Raw genomic sequence first — 20,250 nt, forward strand, 5'->3', positions numbered from 1 at the left:
AAGTATTTGATTGGTTTACAGTTCATATAAGGAAATCAGTTCATTTAAATGCATTCATTAGGCGTAATCTATGGATTTCACATGACTGGGAATGCAGATATGCTTCTGTCGGTCACAGATAACTGTTTAAAAAAAAGGGGAAAAAAAGGTAGGGTCGTGGATCAGAAAACCAGTCAGTATCTGGTGTTGCCACCATTTGCCTCATACAGCGTGACACATCTCCTTCACATGGAGTTGATCAGCCTGTTGATTGTGGCCTGTGGAATGTTGCCCCACTCCTCACATATCTGGTGAGTATGCAGGCCATGGAAGAACTGTGACATTTTCAGCTTCCAGGAATTGGGGCTGTGCGTTATCGTGCTGAAACATGAGGTGATGGCGGCGGATGAATGGCAGGACAATGGGCCTCAGGATCTTGTCACTGTATATCTGTGCATTCAAATAGCCATCAATAAAATTCAATTGTGTTTGTTGTTCATAGCTTATGCCTGCCCATACCATAACCCCACCACCACCATGGGGCATGATCATGCTGTTTAATCGCCTGTCAGGTGGATGATTATCTTGGCATAGGAGAAACGTGAACTAACAGGAATGTAAAAACATGTTTGAGAAATAAGCTTTTTGTGCATATGGAACATTTCTGGGATCTTTTATTTCAGTTCATGAAACATGGGACCAACACCTGTTGTTCAGTGTAATATTAAGTTGCACCCCCGTTTGCCCTCAGAACAGCTTCAATTGGTCGGTGCATGGGACTCGACAAGGTTTCTCGAGCATCCCTGTGAAATGCTTACCCAAAGCTTCCCACAGTTGTCTGGATGTACAGGACCTGTCAACAGTTTGGACACGTACTCATTCAAGGTTTTTTCTTTCTTTTGAAGATTTCCTACGTTGTGGAATAATAGTGAAGACATAAACTATGAAATAACACATGGATTCAGTCAGTAACCATTTTTTTTTTTAAACAAATCAATATATATTTTATATCTGATATTCTTCAAAGTAGGCACCTTTGGCCTTAATGACAGCTTTGCACATTCTTGGAATTTTCTCAACGAGCTTGATCTGGAATGCTTTTACAACAGTCTTGAAGGAGTTCCCACATATGCTGAACTTGTTGGCTTCTTTTTCTTCACTCAAACTCATCCTGAACCATCTCAATTGGGTTGAGGTTGATTGTGGAGGCCAGGTGATCAGGTCATCTGATGCAGCACTCGATTTTCCTTCTTGGTCAAATAGCCTTTACACAGCCCTTACACAGCCTGGAGGTGTGTTGGGTCATTGTCCTGTTGAAAAACAAATGATTGTTCCACTAAGCGCAAACCAGATGGGATGGCGTATCGCTGCAAAATGTTTTGGTAGCCTTGCTGGTTAAGTGTGTCTTGAATTCTAAATAAATCACTGACAGTGTCACCAGCAAAGCACCATCACACCACCTCCTCCATGCTTCATGGTGGGAACCACACATACATCCATTCACCTACTCTGTGTCTCACAAAGACGGTTGGAACCAAAAATCTCAAATTTGGACAGATTTCCACTGGTCGTGTTTCTTGGTCCAAGCAAGTCTCTTATTATTATTGGTGTCCTTTAGTAGTGGTTTCTTTGCAGCAATTCGACCATGAAGGCCTGATTCACGCAGTCTCCTCTGAGTGGATTTTGAAATGTGTTTGTTACTTGAACTCTGAAGCATTTATTTGGGCTGCAATTTCTGAGGCTGGTAACTCTAATGAACTTACCCTCTGCAGCACAGGTAACTCTGGGTCTTCCTTTCCTGTGGCAGTCCTCATGAGAGCCAGTTCCATCATAGTGCTTGATGGTTCTTGTGACTGCACTTGAAGAAACTTTCAAAGTTCTTGAAATTTTCCGCATTGACTGACCTTCATGTCTTAAAGTAATGATGGACTGTAATTTCTCTTTGCTTATTTGAGCTGTTCTTGCCATAATATGGACTTGGTCTTTTACCAGATAGGGCTATCTTCTGTATACCACCCCTACCTTGTCACAACACAACGGATTGGCTCAAACACTTTAAGAAAGAAAGAAATTCCACAAATTTACTTTTAACAAGGCACACCTGTTAATTGATATGCATTCCATGTAACTACCTCATGAAGCTGGTTGAGAGAATGCAAAGTGTGTGCAAAGCTGTCATCAAGGCAAAGGGTGGCTACTTTGAAGAATCTTAAACTTATTTTGTTACTACATGATTCCATATGTGTTATTTCCTCGTTTTGATGGTTTCACTATTATTCTACTATTTAGAGATTAGTAAAAACAAAACCCTTTTTATTTTTTTAAACATTTGTTTATTTCACCTTTATTTAACCAGGTAGGCCAGTTGAGAACAAGTTCTCATTTACAACTGTGACCTGGCCAAGATAAAGCAAAGCAGTGTGACAAAAACAACGACACATAGTTACATATCAACAAATGTACAGTCAATAACACAATTTGTGCAAATGTAGAAGAGTAGGGAGGTATGGCAATAAGTAGGCCATAGAGGCGGAATAATTACAATTTAGCATTAACACTGGAGTGATGGATGTGCAGATGATGATGTGCAAGTAGAGTTACTTGGGTGCAAAAGAGCAAGAGGATAAATAACAATATGGGGATGAGGTAGTTGGGTGTGCTATTTACAGATTGGCTGTGTACAGGTACAGTGATCGGTAAGCTGCTCTGACAGCTGAGGCTTAAAGTTAGAGAGGGAGATATAAGACTCCGGCTTCAGTGATTTTTGCAATTCGTTCCAGTCATTGGCAGCACTGGAAGGAAAGGCGACCAAAGGCAGTGTTGGCTTTAGGGATGACCAGTAAAATATACCTGCTGGAGCGCGTGCTACGTGTGGGTGTTGCTATGGTGATCAGTGAGCTGAGATAAGGCGGGGCTTTACCTAGCAAAGACTTGTAGATGACCTGGAGCCAGTGGGTTTGGCGATAAATATGTAGTGAGGGTCAGCTAATGAGAGCATACAGGTTGCAGTGGTGAGTAGTATATGGGGATTTGGTGACAAAACAGATGACATTGTGATAGACTACATCCAGTTTGCTGAGTAGAGTGTTGGAGGCTATTTTGTAAATGGCATCGCCAAAGTCGAGGATCGGTAGGATAGTAAGTTTTACGAGGGTATGTTTGGCAGCATGAGTGAAGGATGCTTTGTTGCAAAATAGGAATCCGATTCTAGATTTAATTTTGGATTGGATGTTTAATGTGAGTCTGGAAGGAGAGTTTACAGTCTGACCAGACACCTAGGTATTTGTGGTTGTCCACATATTCCAAGTCAGAACCGTCCAGAGTAGTGATGCTGGACGGGCGGGCGGGTGCGGGCGACAATCGGTTGATGAGCATACATTTTAGTTTTACTAGCATTTTAAAGCAGTTGGAAGCCACCGAAGGATAATTGTATGGCGTTGAAGCTCGTCTGGAGGTTTGTTAACAGTGTCCAAAGAAGGGCCAGATGTATACAGAATGTCGTCTGTGTGGAGGTGGATCAGAGAATCACCAGCAGCAAGAGCAACATCATTGATATATACAGAGAAAAGAGTCGGCCCGAGAATTGAACCCTGTGGCACCCCCATAGAGACTGCCAGAAGTCCGGACAACAGGCCCTCCGATTTGACACGCTGAAGTCTATCTGATAATTAATTGGTGAACCAGGCGAGGCAGTCACTTGAGAAACCAAGGCTATTGAGTCTGCGGATATGAATGCAGTGATTGACATAGTCGAAAGCCTTGGCCAGGTCGATGAATACAGCTGCACAGTATTGTCTCTTATCAATGGCAGTTATGATATCGTTTAGGACATTGAGCGTTGAGGTGCACCCATGACCAACTCGGAAACCAGAGTCCATAGTGGAGAAGGTACAGTGGGATTTGAAATGGTTGATTGTTGTTTGTTAACTTGGCTTTCGAAGATTTTAGAAATACAGGGCAGGATGGATGTAGGTCTATAACAGATTGGGTCTAGAGTGTCTCCCCCTTTGAAGAGGGGGTTGACCGCTGCAGCTTTCCAATCGTCGGATCTCAGACGATACAAAAGAGTGGTTGAATAGGCTAGTAATAGGGGTTGCAACAATTCCGGCGGATAATTTTAGAAAGAGAGGGTCCAGATTGTCTAGCCCAGCTGATTTGTAGGGATACAGATTTTGCAGCTCTTTCAGGTCATCAGCTGTCTGGTTTTGGGTGAAAGAGAAGCGGGGAGGGCTTGGGCAAGTTGCTGCAGGGGTTGCTGATGATGTTGGCTGGGGTAGCCAGGTTGAAAGCGTGGCCAGCCATAGAAAAATGCTTATTGAAATGACCGATTATTGTAGATCTATTGGTGGTGACAGTGTTTCCTAGCCTCAGTGCAGTGGGCAGCTGGGAGGAGGTGCTCTTATCTTCCATGGACTTGAGTGTCCAAAAACTTTTTAGAATTAGTGCTACAGGATGCAAATTTCTGTTTGATCTAACTGACTGAGTATATTGGTTCCTGACTTCCCTGAAAAGTTGCATATCGCGGGGGCTATTCGACGTGAATGCAGAACGCCACAGGATGTTTTTGTGCTGGTCAAGGGCAGTCAAGTCTGGGGTGAACCAAGGTTTATATCTGTTCTCAGTTCTTCACATTTTGAACGGGGCATGCTTATTTAAGATGGTGAGGAAAGCACTTTTGAAGAGCAAACAGGAATCCTCAACTGACGGGATGAGGTCAATATCCTTCCAGGATTCCCGGGCCAAGTCGATTAGAAAGGCCTGCTCGCTGAAGTGTTTTAGGGAGCGTTTGACAGTGATGAGAGGTGGCCGTTTGACTGTGGACCCATCACGCAGGCAGGCAATGAGGCAGTGATCGCTGAGATCCTGGTTGAAGACAGCAGAGGTGTATTTAAAGGGCAAGTTGGTCAGGATGATATCTAAGAGGGTGCCCATGGTTACGGATTTAGGGTTGTACCTGGTAGGTTCCTTAATAATTTGTGTGAGATTGAGGGCATCTAGCTTAGATTGTAGAATGGCCGGGGTGTTAAGCATATCCCAGTTTAGGTCACCTAACAGAACGAACTCTGCCCCCCATCTTTCTTCAATCAATTCACATCTGGTGTCCAGGGCACAGCTGTAGGCTGAAGGGGGTCTATAACAAGCGGCAACAGTGAGCGACTTGTTTCTGGAAAGTAGTTTTTTTTTTAAGTAGAAGCTCGAATTGTTTGGGCACAAAACTGGATAGTGTGACAGAACTCTGCACGCTATCTCTGTAGTAGATTGCAACTCTGCCCCCTTTGGCAGTTCTATCTTGTCGAAGAAGTTGTATTTGGGGATGGACATTTTTAGTGGCCTTCCTAAGCCAGGATTCAGACATGGCTAGGACATCAAGGTTGATGGAGTGTGCTAAAGCAGTGAATAAAACAAACTTAGGGAGGAGGCTTCTGATGTTAACATGCATAAAACCAAGGCTTTTATGTTTACAGAAGTCAACAAATGAGAGCGTCTGGGGAATGGGAGTGGTGCTGGGGGCTGCAAGGCCTGTGTTAACCTCTACATCACAAGAGGAACAGAGGAGGAGTAGGATAAGGGTATGGCTAAAGCAGTGGTTCTTAACCTGGGTTCGATCGAACCCCAGGGGTTCAGTGAGTCAGTCTCAGGGGTTCGGCGGAGGTCAAGACACACATCCGACTCATATGATTCGTGATGACACACCTTGCCTCCAAAACTGGTAGAATTATTACAAATTGTAGTGGAATGCGTGAACTATGTGCCAACTAGTGCTCTGAGGCACCGCATCTTCAGTGAGCTGTGTAAAGAAATGGGCTCTGAATTCGAGGTACTTCTGTACCATTCTAACATTCGGTGGTTATCCCGGGGACAGGTGCTGAATCGTGTTTTTGCCGTGCGTGTGGAATTAGCCCTGTTTTTGCAAGAGCACCAACATTGTCATGCATATTGCTTCAAAGATTCTGAGGTCATTCTCATTTTAGCGTACATGGCTGATACCTTCGCAGCTCTCAATCAAAAGATGGCGATGGAGTCAACATCATCGAAGCGGAGGAAAAGCTGAAGGCTTTTTAAAAAAAAGCTACCGTTATGGAAACGACGAACAGAGAACGATAACTTCGCAAACTTTCCCCTGCTGGACGACTGTAAGTAAGATCGAAGATGTATCTGGAATCGGAGACATTTCTGTACCCGCGGAACTGAAGCAAGCAATTGCCACGCACTCGACTGATACTTCCCTACGAGAGTCATATCCAGCATGGGTGAGACAGCCGTTCACGTTTAGTGTTGAGACAACAGATGTCAATGATGAATACCTCGATAAAATCATTGAAATTCAGCAGAGCCAGGTTCAACAGCAACTCTTCAGAACAACAACACTTTCAACGTTTTGGTGTCAACAAATGGTAACGTACCCTGTTATTGCTAAGAAAGCTCTGGAGATTTTCATACCGTTTGTTACAACATATCTTTGCGAGCAATCCTTTTCGAGGATGCTGGACATAAAAACGAAGAAAAGGAACAGACTTTGTTGCGAAAATGACATGAGAGAGGCACTTGCCAAGGTGAAGCCGCGCATTTCTGAACTGGTCTCTGAAAGGCAACAGCAGAAGTCACACTGATTTGCAGTAAATATTCATTATTATGTTTTTGTTTTTGTGTGAAAATCATGTTTTGATGATTTTGTTCTTTGAACACAGTGATGTTGATGCACGGTTCATTTTGTGCACCAGTAAAATATATACCTATGTTTTGAATTAGAAAAAATCATATTTTATTTTTCCAATTTAAGAAGGGTTCGGTGAATGCGCATATGAAACTGGTGGGGTTCAGTACCTCCAACAAGGTTAAGAACCACTGGGCTAAAGGCTATAAGAACTGGTCGTCTTGTGCGTTCGGAACAGAGCGTAAAGGAGCAGATTTCTGGGCGCGGAAGAATAGATTCAAGGCATAATGTACAGACAAGGGTATGGTAGGATGTGAATACAGCGGAGGTAAACCTAGGCATTGAGTGACGATGAGAGGTTTTGTCTCTAGAGGCACCGGTTAAGCCAGGTGAGGTCACCGTGTAGGTGTGTCCACATTTTTGACTGGTACTGTACTTTGGGTGGTAGACCATTCTTGATACATTCTTGATACACACAGGAATCTGTTGAGCGTGAAAAAACCCAGTAGCGTTGCAGTTCTTGACTCAAACCCCTGTGTCTGACACCTACATACTACCATTCCCCGTTCAAAGGCAACTTACATTTTTTTTGTCTTGCCCATTTACTCTCTTAATAGTATTTACCTGGATTCACCTGGTCAGTCTGTCATGGAAGTAGTAGATAATGGTCAGTCTGTCACGGAAGTAGTAGATGATGGTCAGTCTGTCATGGAAGTAGTAGATAATGGCCAGTCTGTCACGGAAGTAGTAGATGATGGCCAGTCTGTCATGGAAGTAGTAGATAATGGCCAGTCTGTCACGGAAGTAGTAGATGATGGTCAGTCTGTCACGGAAGTAGTAGATAATGGCCAGTCTGTCACGGAAGTAGTAGATGATGGTCAGTCTGTCACGGAAGTAGTAGATGATGGCCAGTCTGTCACGGAAGTAGTAGATGATGGTCAGTCTGTCACGGAAGTAGTAGATGATGGTCAGTCTGTCACGGAAGTAGTAGATGATGGTCAGTCTGTCATGGAAGTAGTAGATGATGGTCAGTCTGTCATGGAAGTAGTAGATGATGGTCAGTCTGTCACGGAAGTAGTAGATGATGGTCAGTCTGTCATGGATGTGTTCTTAATGTTTTTCCCCATTTCAATAATCTGTTCTCATAATGTTTAATACTGGTCAAACTTTCTCTGTGGTCCCCAACTATCCAAGCTCATCTTGGCTAGTGAAAAGGCTAGCCCGTGATCTTTGGGTTGTCACAGCGGCCCGTGATCTTTGGGTTGTCACAGCGGCCCGTGATCTTTGGGTTGTCACAGCGGCCCTGTGATCTTTGGGTTGTCACAGCGGCCCTGTGATCTTTGGGTTGTCACAGCGGCCCGTGATCATTGGGTTGTCACAGCGGTCCTGTGATCTTTGGATTGTCACAGCGGCCCGTGATCGTTGGGTTGTCACAGCGGCCCGTGATCGTTGGGTTGTCACAGCGGCCCGTGATCGTTGGGTTGTCACAGCGGCCCGTGATCGTTGGGTTGTCACAGCGGCCCGTGATCGTTGGGTTGTCACAGCGGCCCGTGATCGTTGGGTTGTCACAGCGGCCCGTGATCGTTGGGTTGTCACAGCGGCCCGTGATCGTTGGGTTGTCACAGCGGCCCGTGATCGTTGGGTTGTCACAGCGGCCCGTGATCGTTGGGTTGTCACAGCGGCCCGTGATCTTTGGGTTGTCACAGCGGCCCGTGATCTTTGGGTTGTCACAGCGGCCCGTGATCTTTGGGTTGTCACAGCGGCCCGTGATCTTTGGGTTGTCACAGCGGCCCGTGATCATTGGGTTGTCACAGCGGCCCGTGATCATTGGGTTGTCACAGCGGCCCATGCTGCAGACCTGTTTGATGAAATCACCATTTTAATAGTTCTTAAAAGTAGGTTAGACATAGTTTCAAGACTGCTACAACTATCAATCGGTTAGTAGAGCTATACCTCCTGAACTGTCTCTATCCCTCTCGTTTGCTGGGTTGTGTACATTCCTCTCTCATGTGGTCTTTGTGCTGTGCCGGGAAGAATAAGCGCAATGGATCCTGCTCATTGTTGTTAATTACAATGTTTTCTGCGCTGAACTAGGTTGAGTATTTTGCCTATTGAAAACTACAACTCCCTACAACGTCCCACAGTTCATTCTTGATGTGATGTCTCTCGTGCTTGATAGGATTTGCCTTTAGAGAAACGGTGCGTTGAGCTCACACAAAAATGAACTAAATGGAATTCAACTAATTGAATCGGTCACTTAATTAAACAACTATCAGGGAGGGAGGGGGGGGGGATATTGTTAATCGTTCAGCTCTAGTTGCAGCCCAAATGGAATTCTATCAAACTCACATACACCAGGATGGTTGGTGGTATGTTTCAGTCCAAACTGGATTCTGACAAACTCACATACACCAGGATGGTTGGTGGTATGTTTCAGTCCAAACTGGGTTCTGACAAACTCACATACACCAGGATGGTTGGTGGTATGTTTCAGTCCAAACTGGGTTCTGACAAACTCACATACACCAGGATGGTTGGTGGTATGTTTCAGTCCAAACTGGGTTCTGACAAACTCACATACACCAGGATGGTTGGTGGTATGTTTCAGTCCAAACTGGATTCTGACAAACTCACATACACCAGGATGGTTGGTGGTATGTTTCAGTCCAAACTGGGTTCTGACAAACTCACATACACCAGGATGGTTGGTGGTATGTTTCAGTCCAAACTGGGTTCTGACAAACTCACATACACCAGGATGGTTGGTGGTATGTTTCAGTCCAAACTGGGTTCTGACAAACTTGTATGAACAAAATCAAAGGTTACTGTTACCATTTCTGGTGATGACATTTTAATAAGTTGTGTAATTGATCATTTTAACTTATCAAACAGTTGACTGATAAAAAAAAAATGGCATTCGGAATATGTTGTACAGTATTTTCTAAGGGCTTAATGGTTCAGGGAGAATCGGCATCGACAGCTGAGTTCAGCTCTGTCAGTCTGTGTGTTTTGTGTGTGCGTGTTTGTGCGTGCGCGTGACCGTGTTTTGTGTATGCATATAGAGACGCTAGCCTCATTTTAGCATGGCACTGCTCAGGCAGAGCGAGGATGGAGGAAGCACCCATTACATAACAAACTAAACAATGGCCACAGATGCTGGCCTGGAATGGCCTGAATAGACTCCCAACCCTGGATTCCCACATTAAGAAAGCCCACGCCTCGTCACTCATGCACAATTCACCATGCTATTAAAAGTTGATTGGTTTTTGCAATGTCTTGTCCTAAATGTCCACACATCCAGGAACATTTCAGTTAGCCCTTAGACTAGAGACTTCTGTGAAGCCAAATCATGTAGCTTTATTTCCAGAAACCTTCCCTAAAATGACTAGGTTTATTTCCAGAAACCTTCCCTAAAATGACTAGGTTTATTTCCAGAAACCTTCCCTAAAATGACTAGCTTTATTTCCAGAAACCTTCCCTAAAATGACTAGCTTTATTTCCAGAAACCTTCCCTAAAATGACTAGGTTTTATTTCCAGATATCCCAGTTGAAGAATTACTGGAATAAGAAGAGAATTCACCAACCAAGATTTCCGTAAACCAGGAACTTTGGAAAAGTCTCTACCTGTCTACTTGTTTTGATCTGAAATCTAAAAGATCATCCTGAGTGTTGTCCTGTTCTTGATCAGCCTTATTAGAGATGGGCTGTGATCCAACGTCCTCACCACATAGTGTGAGCGCCTAATACATTGCTTCATGCTAAGTGGATATTGACATTGGAAAACACCCAGTGACTTCTGTGAAGCATTACATGTTACTTGGGTTGATCTGAAACAGATCTGAGCTCAAATATTTGAAAAATATCCTTTCAAATACTTTAAGTGTTTTCTTGAGTCTGCCAGATGGGAAGTTTTTGCAGTTTTGAGACTTTTTCTATTGGTTTATTAAGCCAACTCAACAGAGGCGGGGGGGGAGTATTTAAAAATATATATATATTTCATGTTTTAGAAACCCGGGTCTGATCTGAAAATGTAAAAAAGATCAACCTCTATGTTCTCCCATTCAGGATCATCCATGAGGCCGGCTACTCTGAGGAGGAGTGTAAACAGTACAGAGTGGTGGTGTACAGCAACACAATCCAGTCTATCATCGCCATCATCAGAGCCATGGGACGCCTAAAGATAGACTTTGGGGACGCCACACGAGCGGTAGGCATATTGTTCTGTCTATGTTCTATGTATTCTAGACTAGCTGATAGAACTAATCAAGGGGTTGGGTTTGTTCACTGGACATGGGTGAGCTGGTGCTAGCATAAGAACTGGGCAGGTCTGCGTCTGAGCTCGTGCTAGGCAGGGCTGGAATGGTGCTGGTGCCTGGCAGGGCTGCAATGGTGCTGGGGCCTGGCAGGGCTGGAATGGTGCTGGGGCCTGGCAGGGCTGGAATGGTGCTGGGGCCTGGCAGGGCTGGAATGGTGCTGGGGCCTGGCAGGCTGGAATGGTGCTGGGGCCTGGCAGGGCTGGAATGGTGCCGGGGCCTGGCAGGGCTGGAATGGTGCCGGGGCCTGGCAGGGCTGGAATGGTGCCGGGGCCTGGCAGGGCTGGAATGGTGCCGGGGCCTGGCAGGGCTGGAATGGTGCCGGGGCCTGGCAGGGCTGGAATGGTGCCGGGGCCTGGCAGGGCTGGAATGGTGCTGGGGCCTGGCAGGGCTGGAATGGTGCCGGGGCCTGGCAGGGCTGGAATGGTGCCGGGCCCTGGCAGGGCTGGAATGGTGCCGGGCCCTGGCAGGGCTGGAATGGTGCCTGGCAGAGCTGGAATTGTGCCTGGCAAGGCTGGAATGGTGCCGGTGCCTGGCAGGGCTGGAATGGTGCCGGGGCCTGGCAGGGCTGGAATGGTGCCGGGGCCTGGCAGGGCTGGAATGGTGCCGGGGCCTGGCAGGGCTGGAATGGTGCCGGGGCCTGGCAGGGCTGGAATGGTGCCGGGGCCTGGCAGGGCTGGAATGGTGCCGGGGCCTGGCAGGGCTGGAATGGTGCCGGGGCCTGGCAGGGCTGGAATGGTGTCGGGCCCTGGCAGGGCTGGAATGGTGCCTGGCAGAGCTGGACTGGTGCTGGTGCCTGGCAGAGCTGGACTGGTGCTGGTGCCTGGCAGAGCTGGAATTGTGCCTGGCAGGGCTGGAATGGTGCTGGTGCCTGGCAGGGCTGGAATTGTGCCTGGCAGGGCTGGACTGGTGCTGGCAGGGCTGGAATGGTGCTGGCAGGGCTGGACTGGTGCTGGCAGGGCTGGAATCACTGTGTTGATGTGCCTCTAGCGTCCCGTAGACAGACCTGTCTAAGGGTTGAAGCCGATGAGAGCAATGGGGTGGGAATGACAGCATAATTACGCCATTTTCTTTGGCATAATTGAGTCCATCAATGGACAGATGAGACTCGTGGTTTTGTCTAAAAGGAGTAAAACGGGGCTTCTCCTTTGAGTACTTCGTATGCTCGACAAAATGTTTCAGGAAGTCAACAAAGTGCACATCTTTCATCCACCCGGAGGGATTTTCCCTTCCTTTTTGGGCCAGGTGTCCCGTTGATCAGGAAATGATTGTGAACGTTGACACGGGAATATAAAATATGGAGGTATACTATTCCTTGTGGCTGAGACGGCACAGACCAGTGTGACGAAGGTTCCCCTTTCAGCGGAGGTCAGTGACCCTGCTTGTTTGAATCCACGTCTGCCCACCACTCTGTCAGGTTTATGTACAGCGGTCACCCCAGTTTCACCGACATTCCGTATGTCTCCTGGTCCAAAATGATATCTCTGTATCACTTATGCTACATTGTCGAAGAAGCTACTTGTCCTGCCAAGGCTAGTTGCCTCCTTCTTTCTCAGCGACAGCATTGGGTGCTGCTTTAAGAAGCCTGTAAGCCACTCTGAGCTGGCCTTTCACTGCCCACTTTGGCGCCAACTACAGTTGGTGTGCCACAGCAAACTGGTAGGCAAGTCTTCTGCCTCACTTGGCAACAGACCAAAGTAAATGTCAGCTGACCTAGTCATATACAAGCTGCATCTCTATATCAGGTGGAAGAAACCTGCTGAGTTTTTGTATAGCCAAACGTTGTTGGCTTGGCTGTCTGACTTTCAACTGCTTCTCTGGTAACCGTTTGACAATACCGAGTCAGAGTACGGTAATTTATGTCAAAATCCTATGCTGTAATCCTGATTTAGATTTTGTTCTGCAACTTCACCTGCCTCACTGCTTTTAACATTATGCCCTTCCTTCCTTCCTTCCTTCCTTCCTTACTTCCTTTCTTTATTTCTACATACATACATACATACATACATACATACATACATACATACATACATACATACATACATACATACATACATACATACATACATACATACATACATACATACAGTGCCTTGCGAAAGTATTCGGCCCCCTTGAACTTTGCGACCTTTTGCCACATTTCAGGCTTCAAACATAAAGATATAAAACTGTATTTTTTTGTGAAGAATCAACAACAAGTGGGACACATTCATGAAGTGGAACGACATTTATTGGATATTTCAAACTTTTTTAACAAATCAAAAACTGAAGAATTGGGCGTGCAAAATTATTCAGCCCCCTTAAGTTAATACTTTGTAGCGCCACCTTTTGCTGCGATTACAGCTGTAAGTCGCTTGGGGTATGTCTCTATCAGTTTTGCACATCGAGAGACTGAACATTTTTCCCATTCCTCCTTGCAAAACAGCTCGAGCTCAGTGAGGTTGGATGGAGAGCATTTGTGAACAGCAGTTTTCAGTTCTTTCCACAGATTCTCGATTGGATTCAGGTCTGGACTTTGACTTGGCCATTCTAACACCTGGATATGTTTATTTTTGAACCATTCCATTGTAGATTTTGCTTTATGTTTTGGATCATTGTCTTGTTGGAAGACAAAACTCCGTCCCAGTCTCAGGTCTTTTGCAGACTACATCAGGTTTTCTTCCAGAATGGTCCTGTATTTGGCTCCATCCATCTTCCCATCAATTTTAACCATCTTCCCTGTCCCTGCTGAAGAAAAGCAGGCCCAAACCATGATGCTGCCACCACCATGTTTGACAGTGGGGATGGTGTGTTCAGCTGTGTTGCTTTTACGCCAAACATAACGTTTTGCATTGTTGCCAAAAAGTTCAATTTTGGTTTCATCTGACCAGAGCACCTTCTTCCACATGTTTGGTGTGTCTCCCAGGTGGCTTGTGGCAAACTTTAAACAACACTTTTTATGGATATCTTTAAGAAATGGCTTTCTTCTTGCCACTCTTCCATAAAGGCCAGATTTGTGCAATATACGACTGATTGTTGTCCTATGGACAGAGTCTCCCACCTCAGCTGTAGATCTCTGCAGTTCATCCAGAGTGATCATGGGCCTCTTGGCTGCATCTCTGATCAGTCTTCTCCTTGTATGAGCTGAAAGTTTAGAGGGACGGCCAGGTCTTGGTAGATTTGCAGTGGTCTGATACTCCTTCCATTTCAATATTATCGCTTGCACAGTGCTCCTTGGGATGTTTAAAGCTTGGGAAATCTTTTTGTATCCAAATCCGGCTTTAAACTTCTTCACAACAGTATTTCGGACCTGCCTGGTGTGTTCCTTGTTCTTCATGATGCTCTCTGCGCTTTTAACGGACCTCTGAGACTATCACAGTGCAGGTGCATTTATACGGAGACTTGATTACACACAGGTGGATTGTATTTATCATCATTAGTCATTTAGGTCAACATTGGATCATTCAGAGATCCTCACTGAACTTCTGGAGAGAGTTTGCTGCACTGAAAGTAAAGGGGCTGAATAATTTTGCACGCCCAATTTTTCAGTTTTTGATTTGTTAAAAAAGTTTGAAATATCCAATAAATGTCGTTCCACTTCATGATTGTGTCCCACTTGTTGTTGATTCTTCACAAAAAAATACAGTTTTATATCTTTATGTTTGAAGCCTGAAATGTGGCAAAAGGTCGCAAAGTTCAAGGGGGCCGAATACTTTTGCAAGGCACTGTACATACATACATACATACATACATACATACATACATACATACATACATACATACATACATACATACATACATACATAATCATCATCATCATCATCATCACTCCGGTATCCCTGTTTTTTCCTATTCTTATTTCTCGTGTGTTTTTTTTCTAGTAGTACATTGTTATTGATTATTTAATGTTTTAGTTTGCAAGAGGCATTTCACTGTACTTGTGCACGTGACATTAAAACTTAATCAACCAATCAGTGTTCTAATGGGGATGTGTCTGTTGCCAGGACGATGCCCGTCAGCTGTTTGTATTGGCTGGTACAACGGCAGAGGGTGTGATCTCATCAGATCTGACCGGCGTGATACGGAGACTGTGGACGGACAGCGGTGTCCAGACCTGCTTCCTGCGCTCCAGAGAGTACCAGCTCAACGACTCTGCCTCCTAGTAAGACACACACGGACAGACAGACAGAGTACACACACATTTTAAAAAAAATAAAACATTTTAGTCAATTAGCAGACGCTCTTATCCGGAGTGCATTTATTAGTGCATTTATCGTAACATAGCTATGTGAGACAAGCAATCGTATGTTGTACATTTTCCCTCAACAAAGGTATTTATCAGCAAAGTCCCTTCTTGTAGGGAGGAGAGTCGAGGTGACCTGAGAGTTATTTTAAGAAACTCTTCAAAGTGGTAGGGGTATGAGACGTTTTTCGAAAGATGGGTCAAGGGACTCCGCTGTCCCGACTTTAGGGGGAAACTTGTTCCACCAACATTGGGGTGGCAGGACAGAGAAGAGCTTTGGCTGGGCTAAGCGGGAGCTGCCTTACCGTAGGGGTGGAAGGGCCAAGAGACCAGAGGTGGTGGAAAGGAATGCTAATGTTGGGATGTAGGGTTTTAACACACACACACATACACACATACACATACACATACACACGCTCACACATACACATACACACACACACACACCTCTTCCACTTGTCATGCCTATAAACTGGTTTAATGTACACATAATCAAAGATACACACTGGCAGTTTACAATGCAGGAAGTAGGAACTGAATTGCAGCTTGTTCTTTACACAGAGGGAGAGAGCGAGCATGATGCGGGTGAATTTGCACGTCCCATGTAATGTAAGTGGTAAGGATGAGTCAAAAATCCACTTAGCCAAATAATTTTTTCTGGGACATTAATTTATTTTCTCTCACGTGTTTCACATAGCCAGCCACGTGGAGTCGTAGCGCATAGGCTATTTACTTTGATTGACAACTGAACAGCAAGTGTTGACTACTTTTATAAAATGTGTCGAACTGACTGAATAATGTCGATCTCCTGTATCCCTTTGCCATTCGTAAATCAATGCAACGTGGTCATCTGTCCATGGTATCCAATGGATTTCCTAGGTTTTCTTTCCTAGGATGCCGGGGCTTGCTAGACAGTGACTCTGAAGTGAGTGTGTCCTCACCTCGTCAGTCAGTGTAGTCTACCGAATCGCACCGGTGAGAGTAGTTCAAGTTGGCTCCCTCAATTTCATAGGCTTCTGGTTGGCCTAGGCTTTTTGACGACTATCTGCAGATAAATGAAAACATTTGAGGTAGATGGTAGTGGATAATATTATAATTAGGGCCCTCGGAATTCAGGCATTAAAACGCAGTTCCACAATATAAGAAAAGGTAGTGACCTTTTATTTTAGTAGGGAATCAACTAAATTCATTTGTTCAAGTTCATGACAAGTGATTTGTATGTCCTGCAACTTTTCTGAAGAGGCAACGAGTGTGTGTGTGTGTGTGTGTGTGTGTGTGTGTGTGTGTGTGTGTGTGTGTGTGTGTGTGTGTGTGTGTGTGTGTGTGTGTGTGTGTGTGTGTGTGTGTGTGTGTGTGTACCACTTTGTGTAGCTGTTAGCATTGATGCTAATGAAGACCGGCTTCTAGTAGATGGAAAGGCTTTCCTAAAAACCTTCTCAATTAAATGTTAACTACAAAGTAGCCTATGCTTACCTGGAGAATGAAATCGTGATAATTTGAGTCAATCCATTATTATTTATGTATTTATTTATTATATCATTATTATCTTTAGCAAACTAAAAAAAAAAAAACGCATGCGCTGAACAACGGTCTCTCTCACTATAATAAAAAATAAAAAAAACACCTAAAAATCTAAATTTCGCGGATTTTTTCCCCCCAGACCTCAAATGTGGTCTCTAATGTGTTTTTAAGCATTGTTGTGGACTTACAACATCCAATTAAGTTGTTTTTCAATAATAATAAAAAACAAGGTGGTTTCTGAGTGTGATAACCTGAAATAAATGGGATAAACGGAAACTTGGAAAATCTGAAGGGAATTTGGGAAGGAACAAAATAACATGTTATAGAGCCCTACCTAATGGTCATTTTGGATTAATTTAGGCTATGTAAAATCTGAACGATATAATAGTTCATATTGATATAACCTTTTTTATTTATTCAATTGAACCTTTTTTCAATTAATTTTTCTATTTTAATAAAATAATTACAAGGCCTTCAGAAAGCACTGTCCCCTTTTACATTAGTCTTATTCTAAAATTGATTAAATAGCTTTTTCCCTCATCAATCTACTCACAATACCCCATAATGACAAGGCAAAAACAGGTTTATAGAAATGTTTGCAAATGTAGTGATTTTTTGGGGGACATTTCACATTAACATAAGTATTCAGACCCTTTACTCAGTACTTTGTTGAAGCACCTTTGGCAGCGATTACAGCCTAGAGTCTTGGGTATGACGATACAAGCTTGCCACACCTGTATTTGGGGAGTTTCTCCCATCCTTCTCTGCAGATCCTCTCAAGCTCTATCACATTGGATAGGGAGCGTCGCTGCGCAGCTATTTTCAGGTCTCTCCAGAAATGTTAGATCAGGTTCAAGTCCGGGCTCTGGCTGGGCCACTCAACAACATTCAGAGACTTGTCCCAGAACCACTCCTGTGTTGTCTTGGCTGTGTGCTTAGGGTTGTTGTCCTGTTGGAAGGTGAACCTTCGCTCCAGTCTGAGGTCCTGAGCGCTCTGGAGCAGGTTTTCATCAAGGATTTCTCTGTACTTTTCTCTGTTCATCTTTCCCTCGATCCTTTCCCTCGATCCTGACTAGTCTCCCAGTCACTGTTGCTGAAAAACATCCCCATAGCATGATGCTGCTACCCCCATGCTTCACCGTAAGGATGGTGCCAGGATTCCTCCAATCGTCACGATTGGCATTCAGGCCAAAGAGTTTAATCTTGGTTTAATCAGCCCAATCCAAGTGGGCTGTCATGTGTCTTTTACTGAGGAGTGGCTTCCATCTGGCCACTCTATCATAAAGGCCTGATTTGTGGAGTGTTGCAGAGATGGTTGTCCTTCTGGAAGGTTCTCCCCTCTCCACAGAGGAGCTCTGTCAGAGTGACCATTGGGTTCTTGGCCCTTCTCCCCTGATTGCTCAGTTTGGCCGGGTGGCCAGCTCTAGGAAGAGTCTTGGTGGTTCCAAACCTCTTCCATTTCAAAATGGAGGCCACTATGTTCTTGGGGACCTTCATTGCTGCGGACATTTTTTGCTGCCCTACCCCAGATTTGTGCCTCGACACAATCCTGTCTCTGAGCTCTACAGACAATTCCTTCGACCTCATGGCTTGTTTTGCTCTGACATGCACTGTCAACTGTGACCTTATACAGACTGGTGTGTTGCCTTTCCAAATCATGTCCAATCAACCTGTTTTCTTTGTCATAATGGGGTATTGTGTGTAAATAGATGAGGGGGGAAATATTGTTTTTTTTAATAGATTTTAGAAGGCTGTAACGTAACACTGTGGAAAAAGTCAATGGGTCTGAATACATTCCGAATGCACTTTGTAATTTGAAGAACAAACATCTTGCAGTTAAACTGTCAATAAAACTTTTATAATCTCAAGAGAAGACCGGTTTAATGTTCTCTTACTTGAAAATGGTCCTTGTCATATAGTCTTAGACCAATGTTACCCAACCTCGGGACGCCTAGGGACCCTGGGGGCACCTCAACTACTACTTTTACTATTTGGCTGGCCACTCTACGTACTTGTGGACAACACGGTCTCCGAGAGGTTAAATTGTGTTTATTTCTAAACCTCAGAGGAGGGACAGAAACAGGTTCGGAAGAGAGAGACGAGATGTGTCTTGTTCTCCTCTGTCTTGTACGAGCTTGTTTACGATGCAGCTTTTTTTTTGAGAATACAAGCCTAGCTACCTGATAGCTGATTTGCATTCCACAATGCAGTGGGAGATAAACAATGATAAATAATAAACAATGTCAACACTAACATTTACTCAGCTGTTATCATTTCAGTTATGAAATATCAGTTGGTCTATTGTGTACATTTAATTTATTACACTGTGGATTGACGAGTTAAGGTATTGTAATTTATACACCGAGTCGGTATTCATATCATAAGAAGAAATTCCCCTCGACCACTCCCACAAATTGGGGAAACCAAACATTATTTTCCATTGACCCCCATTGTAAAATAGCCAACTTTGTTGTTATGCAAAACATGCCTAAAAGCTGCTGTGTTTTTCAATGAAAGTACCCCTCACACCCCTTGACTTTTTCCACATTTTGTTGTGTTACAGCCTCAATTTAAAATGTATTAAATTGAGTTTTTTTGTTGTTACTGGTCTACTACACACAATACCCATAATGTATATCGAATTTATCATAATTAATGAAAAGCTGGAATGTCTTCAGTTGATAAATAGTTAACCTAAATAAATTCAGGAGTAAAAAAAAATGTGCTTAAGTCACAATAAGTTGCATGGACTCACTCTGCAATAATAATGTTTAATGTGATTTTTGAATGACTATCTCGTCTCTGTACCCCACATATACAAATATCTGTAAGGTCCCTCAGTCGAACAGTGAATTTCAAACACATATTCAACCACAAAGACCAGGGAGGTTTTCCAATGGTTTGCAGAGAAAGGAACCTATTGCTAGATGGGCAAAAATTTATAAAAGCAGTCATTGAATATCCCTTTGAGCACGGTGAAGTAATTTATTACACTTCAGATGGTGTATCAATACACCCAGTCACTACAAAGATACAGGCGTCCATCCTAACTCAGTTGCCGGAGAGGAAGGAAACCGCTCAGGGATTTCACCGTGAAGCCAATGGTGACTTTAAAACAGTTTATAGAGTTGAATGGCTGTGATAGGAGGAAACTGAGGATGGATCAACAACATTGTACTTACTCCACAATACTAACTGAATTGACAGAATGAAAAGATGGAAGCTTGTACATTTTATAAAAAATATTCCAAAACATGCATCCTGTTAATGACCTGGAGCCAGTGAGTCTGGCCTAGTGGTTAGAGTGTAGGGGCAGCAGGGTAGCCTAGTGGTTAGAGTGTAGAGGGGGCAGGTAGCCTAGTGGTTAGAGTGTAGGGGCAGCAGGGTAGCCTAGTGGTTAGAGTGTAGGGGCAGCAGGGTAGCCTAGTGGTTAGAGTGTAGGGGCAGCAGGGTAGCCTAGTGGTTAGAGTGTAGGGGCAGCAGGGTAGCTTAGTGGTTAGAGTGTAGGGGCAGCAGGGTAGCCTAGTGGTTAGAGTGTAGGGGCAGCAGGGTAGCCTAGT

The 20,250-nt window shown here is 44.4% G+C and overlaps 1 protein-coding gene across 2 annotated transcripts in view; it reads left to right on the plus strand.

Moving 5' to 3' along the window:
• Positions 1-20,250, plus strand: part of LOC139416941 (guanine nucleotide-binding protein G(i) subunit alpha-3-like) — a 63,481-nt gene that overhangs the window by 20,268 nt on the left and 22,963 nt on the right. For both annotated transcript variants that reach the window (XM_071166128.1, XM_071166129.1), the window contains exons 3-4: positions 10,700-10,841; positions 14,931-15,088. In XM_071166128.1, coding sequence (XP_071022229.1) covers positions 10,700-10,841; positions 14,931-15,088 — 300 coding nt within the window. The remainder of the gene's footprint in view (positions 1-10,699; positions 10,842-14,930; positions 15,089-20,250) is intronic.

The sequence above is a fragment of the Oncorhynchus clarkii genome, chromosome 9 (genome assembly GCF_045791955.1).
Source record: "Oncorhynchus clarkii lewisi isolate Uvic-CL-2024 chromosome 9, UVic_Ocla_1.0, whole genome shotgun sequence".
NCBI lineage: Eukaryota > Metazoa > Chordata > Actinopteri > Salmoniformes > Salmonidae > Oncorhynchus > Oncorhynchus clarkii.